The sequence below is a fragment of the Triticum urartu genome, chromosome 7A (assembly GCF_056163025.1).
Source record: "Triticum urartu cultivar PI428250 chromosome 7A, HENAU_Tu73, whole genome shotgun sequence".
Lineage (NCBI taxonomy): Eukaryota > Viridiplantae > Streptophyta > Magnoliopsida > Poales > Poaceae > Triticum > Triticum urartu.
In genome coordinates, this window is record NC_141879.1 from 557,256,348 (window position 1) to 557,262,830 (window position 6,483).

Below are 6,483 nucleotides of genomic sequence, written 5' to 3' on the forward strand. Positions count from 1 at the left end.
CGTTCCATGCACCCAATCCACCTCGCCGCTCCGCCTTCTCTGTACAGCTCACATCGCGAGCATCCCGAGGCGATCTTACGGCTCGTGTCACTACCCGGTTCATGGGCCGAGCGCAGCGACCTTTCCAACTGCTCTCCCCACCCGCACCCCGCGGCACCACGCCCGACAGAGGGGCACAACAGAGGAGAGACGGACGGGCGGGGGGGCGGGCGTACAAATCCCACCAGGCCACCACCCTGGCCTCTTCTCTTCCTTCCTTCGTCTCGTTGATCCCTTCCACCTTCTCCCCTCTCCCCTTCTTCGTAGGGTTTAGCGGCCGCGGCAGGAGGAGAGGTCTCCGGATGGCGTCGTCCGACGACTGGGGCGACGACGCGGCCGGCGGGGAGTGGACCACCGTCACCCGCTCCGGCCGGCCCAGCCACGCCGGCGCGGCCGGGCGCTCCCCCAACGCCAAGCGGGCCGCTCCCCGGCCCCCCAAGCCGGCCGCGCCGACGGTGGGCGAGGTCGGCGAGGGGCTGGCGGGGCTCGACGTCGAGGGCGGCGGGGGCCGGGCCGGGAGGCTGGACAAGTACGACATACCGGTGGAGGTGAGCGGCGACGGCGCGCCCGCGCCGGCGGACGGGTTCGAGCAGGCCGGGCTCGCGGAGGCCGTGCTGCGGAACGTCGCGAGGTGCGGCTACGACCACCCCACGCCCGTGCAGCGCTACTCGATCCCGATAGTGCTGTCCGGGAGGGACCTCATGGCGTGCGCGCAGACCGGGTCCGGGAAGACCGCCGCGTTCTGCCTCCCGGTGGTCAGCGGGCTGGTGGCGGCGGCGGCGGCGGAGGGAGGGCCAGGAGGCGAAGGGGGTCGCGGCGACAGGGATGCGTACGACTACGACTACCGCCGCACGGCGAGGCCGCTCGCTCTCGTGCTCGCGCCCACTCGTGAGCTCGCAGCACAGGTACGGGACTCGCCGTCTCCCTCCCTCCCTCTCTCTCTCTGTCATGCTTGTGCGCGATCTCGCGGACGCTCTGTTTTTGAAGATGCATTGTTCGTTGTTGTGCCCGTTTCGCCGTGTCGACGTCTCACAGATGCCCGTTGCCGTTCGCGCGCGCTAGAGTTCGTATAGATGTCACCTTGCCGGTGCTGGCTCCTGTGTTGCTTTGCCCGTGCGCGCGCCATAGACGTAGGCGACGTGTGCGCGCCTGTGTTCGTGGTTTCGCCTGTGCGTGCGCCCCTGTGTTCGTGGTTTCGCCTTTGCGAGCGTGCCCATACGAGGGTGGCAAGTGCGCCCCCTTGTTCATGTCTCTCTGTGAACGCATTGTGCGACCTCTGGGTCTAGGGCATACCCGTCTGTGTTTCGCTGTGCAGCGGAGCGTTCAAAGTGCCGGAAGCATGTCTAAGCACCATCGTACTTGGGGTTTTGCATGGCTGATCTCGTTTTGGTAGATTTTTTTCTTATGAAATGTGTTGGGCTTGAGCTCTGCTCATAGATTTTGTGTGTTGTTTGCCTATGGTCTCTGGAGTGCATAACTGTCTCTTTATTTTCTCTTTACCCTGTTTTATTATGCCAAAATTTGTTAAGATTATGACGTTCGTAGAACTTCGTAACAGTTTACCTCTTTCTGTTTATTCATTTACTTACCCTTTGCACATTGTATCAGTAGCATTTAGTGTGTTATGCAGTAAATCTGTATGCCCATTCATTAATTTCAGTATCCTCAGTGTGCTTGTATATTCCATTAATTATCATCTTACACAATTGGCAAAGTTTGGTAATTAATCTCAACGCATTGCACTCTATTGTTCCTCATTGTGTCCGTGAGTGGATTTGTGTTGATCTGGTTTACATACAACTTCATGTTTTTGCTTGCCTTCATCTGGACAACTATTAAGTTCTTGCTTGCCTCATATGTATGTACTTTATTTGTGATCTGGTAGCTACATATATCTTAACATTTCCTTTCTCAGTTAAGGTTATGAATTAACATGGTAAGGGTGGGTTTTCTTATTTCAATGAGATGTAAAACTTGCATATCCACATTTTTTGGCCGATGTGGAATAAATGTAAGTTAATTAGCAGCTGTTTTGTGATGTTGCCCATTCTTGATTCAAAATGTATCTATACAGTTTGTGTGTGGTGGTACTAGTATGGATTAGTTGTGTATATTGAAAACAAATATGCATTAGTTTCAGATATATGGAGCTTCCTTTGTGTTCCATGGACTAGCTTCTCTTTTGGCCAGAAAGCAATTTTTCTTTTGTAATCATAGATGCTTATCCCAAAGCTGTTATTTGTTTATGTGGGCGTGTTTGGTTTTGGAATGATTTTCAGTTGAGATATAATTCTGCAATTCTGTCATTAAATAACAACTAAACATGGTTGCATTTAATTTTGTTTCTTGAAACGAGTTTGAGGAGAAGTTGGCTTTTATGTTCTAATCATGTGAACAAAACCTGTGGTTTTACTACTTACCGACTCACTTTACTGTAGTGCATCATATATTTCTGAAATACTTATGCATCTTCGATTTCCCCCCTATTCTGTTGAATGTTGTGTTACTTGCTATGTTTTGTGAGGGTGTGTGAGATGATGGAACCTTGATTCATTTATGTTACTGCTACATGTGGTAGGACTTCATCGCTAATGATATCTTGTTTTAGATTAATGAGGAGGCAAAGAAGTTCGCTCACAAAACTGGACTCAAAGTTAAGGTGGCCTATGGAGGAACTTCAATTGTTCAACAGGTGATTGTTGATTGTATGCTTCTCTTTTTCCACACTGCCTTTTCCCCCATCTGTGATGGCTTCTCTAGCTTTCAAGTAGCTCAGGTGTGCAGAAATTAGTTTAAATGTGTAGGATTAGAAAGATAATTGAGAAGTTATATGCCACAATACTTTGACATACTTGATGTAGCGCTCAAAGGTTATATGGGTCTTTTGTTGCTTGCGTATGTAGTATTACATTGATGGATGCTTATCTCATCTGCCTTTTTCCATTGCTCATCTTTTTATTAGAAAATGTTAGCATCACTCATATAGCATACTGTTTCTGTGCCTTTTTGTTTAGCAGCTACGTGATATAGAGAAAGGCGCAGATATTCTTGTTGCTACACCCGGGCGCCTTGTGGACATGATTGAAAGAGGAAAGATCTCTCTTGAGGCAATTAAGTACCTGATAATGGACGAGGCTGACAGGATGCTGGATATGGGGTTTGAGCCTCAGATAAGGAAGATTGTTGATGGGATGGGTATGCCACGAAAGTCTGTGAGACAAACTATGCTGTTCAGTGCAACCTTCCCACCAGAAATACAGGTAATGTAGTACTAGTATTTATTTTCACCATATCATGTAAAGTAGGATTAAGAGTGGAATAACTGAATGTTTTCATGTTTCTGTTTTCCACAATAGCAGGATGCTAACTACTAAGTTACTAAAATGTTACTAGAACATAGCAAAGTAGCAAATACTACCTTCATCCCAAATTATAATACGTTTTGTTAGGCTATTTTAGCCTACCAGAACATCTTATAATTTGGAACAGAGGAAGTAGATAGCATTTAATTCATTGATTTATATGATAAATAGTATATGAGGTTTTATATGATAAATCATTTAATTCGTTGATTTATTAATCCTCTCCATTTGGAAATATTTGAACTGATATACACTTGATTATGTCTGCCTTGGGTATATTTGGCTAGTATCCAACTTGCTTTACTTTGCTTTTGTTTCCAGAGACTGGCTTCAGACTTTTTGTCAAAGTACATATTTATCACTGTTGGGAGGGTGGGTTCAAGTACTGACCTAATTACACAGCAAGTTGAGTTTGTCACTCACGACGAGAAAAGGACCTACCTGATAGATCTCTTACAGAAGCAATCTTTCACTTCATCTGATGGCAAGGTATAATTTTCTGCCATCTTGGGGATGTAACAATTGGATTTTCTCACTATTTATTCTGTCAGACTTGTTCTCATGCTAGTTTTCTTGTTTGTATAGCCTCAGCAGCCTCTAACATTGGTTTTTGTGGAGACAAAACGAGAAGCTGATTCATTGAGGTATTGGCTATACAACAAAGGTTTCCCTGCAACTGCGATCCATGGTGACAGAACACAAGAGGTATATACATATGTCTGAACTCTACTGTCGTTGCCTAACTTGTTCGTTAGCAGCAATATAAAACTGTAGTGGCTGCATATTATAACTAATATTTTAGTTGAAAGTATCTGCAATGCTATATTCTTGCATTAGTTACAAATTTCATAAGTATTAAGGATATATCTAACTCAAGCATATGTATGCTTCTGGTCATGCTTATGGCTCTGCTTGGAGTATCTGGTCAATATTTTAGCTAGTTTTATCTACCTCTTGTCTTGTGTTCATTTGTTTCCTTTAGCTAAATTAAAGAACAAGTCGTATGTATTCTCTTTTTTTGCGGGTTAAAGAACAAGTCGTATGTATTCTCTTTTTTTGCGGGTTAAAGAACAAGTCGTATGTATTCTCTATTTTTGCGGGTTAAAGAACAAGTCGTATGTATTCATGATTACAGTATCTATGATGACTGTATGTAGTTGCTCCAGTCATGTGATTCACATTTTCCGGACGCTGCAAAAGCTTTGCTTTGTACTCCCTCCGTCCAAAAATAAGTTTAGCTGATTTAGTACAAAGTTGTACTAAATCAACGACATTTATTTTGGGACAGAGGGAGCATATTCAACACAACATAACACAAAGCCTTTAGTCCCAAACAAGTTGGGGTAGGCTAGACAGAGGGAGTATATTAAGAAAGAAAAATTGTAACCAAGACATGTGCTAACAGATTGCTGTCCATGCAAATAGATCATCTGTTACATGGCCCTTTTTTGGAATTCTCTTGACAGTTGCTTGATCAGTCTATACCAGTAAATATGTTGCACATTTTATGTATGATTTGCTATCGACTTATATGCATATGCATGTTTTCTGAAGGAGAGGGAAAGCGCACTGAGATCCTTCAAGTCTGGCTTGACCCCTGTCATGGTCGCCACTGATGTTGTCGCGCGAGGCCTGGATGTCCCAAATGTTGCTCATGTCATCAACTACGATCTTCCCAAGAGCATAGAGGATTACGTCCACAGGATTGGAAGAACTGGGAGAGCTGGAAATGCTGGCAGTGCCACCGCCTTCTTCACTGAATCCAACCACCCCATAGCAAAGGGATTACTGGAACTGATGACCGAGGCAAAACAGAATGTTCCTACCTGGCTAGAGGACTATGCAGGGAAGCCATTCTATGGAGGGTCAAGCTTCGGCGGAAGAGGTCGAAGGTCCAATGGCGATGGTGGCAGCAGCTCTGGTGGCAGAGATTATCGCGGTGGCAGCGACTATTCTGGCTACTCTGGCGGTGGTGGCGGTGGCAGGAGCTACTCTGGTGTTGGTGGTGACCGCTACTCCAGTGGCAGCGGTGGTGACCGCTATTCTGGTGGCGGCGGGGGTGGTGACCGCTACTCCGGCGGCAGGAGCTACTCTGGTGGTGGTGGTGGTGACCGCTATTCCGGTGGCGGTGGTGGTGACTGTTACTCCGGTGGCGGTGGTGGTGACCGCTACTCCGGTGGCGGCGGTGGTGACCGCTACTCCGGTGGCGGTGGTGACCGCTACTCCGGTGGTGGTGGTGGTGACCGCTACTCCCGTGGTGGTGGTGACCGTTACTCCGGCGGCGGCGGCGGTGGCAGGAGCTTCTCTGGTGCTGGTGGTGGCGGTGACAGCTACTCGGGCGGTGGCGGAGATAGGAGCTACTCTGGTGGTGACAGCTACTCCGGCGGCGGTGGCAAGAGCTACTCCGGTGGTGGTGGTGGTGGCAGATACTCCAGTGGCGGGGGCTCCTCAAGGGCAAGCGATCCACCTCCACGCTACTACCCATCCCACCCCATGGGCACGTCAAACATCAGCGCCTCTGGCTGGGACTAGCCGCGTAGCACCCTCACTTCTCGGCGGTGCGCACACCGTATATATCATCACTATCTAAATTATATACGTAGCGGAACCAAATCGCGCGTGGCACAATTGATCTGAGCTCGGTGCCTGCTCGTCCTTTTGCCTTGTTGATGGTGCACAGAGGGGGTAGGGATGCAAATGTTTTGCTGGGAAAATGGGATTTCACATGGATGTGGTGGTGCTGATCAGACTCCACTTGGTGCTTAAAACTTGTTGGCTATATTACTGTAAGTGGCACGCAACACTGCCGGTTTGCTTTTGAAGGATGGTTTTAAGATCGACGTCGCTCTGTGTCTTCTTGTGGCTGGAGTCTTTTTCTGATCACTGGCATTTCGCATGGTAAGAATGTTGTGTGTTGCGGTTATGTCTAGTTCGCCTACATTGTCATTGTTTTAAACTTTGCTTGTGGTGTCCCTTTGTTGAAGAGGTCGGTGTTGAAAAAGTTTGCAGTTTGATTCTGGGCATCAACTGTGTGCAGCGTTCTGTAGTTCGCACCCAGTTTCTGTCGGCTGCCACATCTGTT

General features: G+C 47.7%; 1 protein-coding gene across 2 annotated transcripts; it reads left to right on the forward strand.

The window, feature by feature from the left end:
• The first annotated feature begins 218 nt into the window (after positions 1 to 218).
• On the forward strand, positions 219 to 6,241 carry LOC125520941 (DEAD-box ATP-dependent RNA helicase 52A-like). 2 transcript variants are annotated; one of them, XM_048685980.2, is made up of 6 exons: positions 219 to 944; positions 2,648 to 2,731; positions 3,054 to 3,299; positions 3,723 to 3,890; positions 3,987 to 4,106; positions 4,956 to 6,241. In XM_048685980.2, exons 1-6 carry the CDS (start codon positions 342 to 344, stop codon positions 5,931 to 5,933), a joined length of 2,199 nt encoding a protein of 732 aa, XP_048541937.1. In that variant the 5' UTR covers positions 219 to 341; the 3' UTR covers positions 5,934 to 6,241. The 2 variants fall into 2 exon arrangements, with proteins under 2 accessions (XP_048541937.1, XP_048541938.1); XM_048685981.2 differs by having other exon boundaries at positions 3,057 to 3,299.
• The last annotated feature ends 242 nt before the right edge of the window (positions 6,242 to 6,483 follow it).

Coding starts and splice junctions, on each gene's coding strand:
- LOC125520941 (XM_048685980.2), top strand. CDS start 342: ATGGCGTCGTCCGACGACTGGGGCGACGACGCGGCCGGCGGGGAGTGG. Junction 3,300..3,722: donor CCTTCCCACCAGAAATACAG/GTAATGTAGTAC, acceptor TTTTGTTTCCAG/AGACTGGCTTCAGACTTTTT. Junction 3,891..3,986: donor TCACTTCATCTGATGGCAAG/GTATAATTTTCT, acceptor TTGTTTGTATAG/CCTCAGCAGCCTCTAACATT.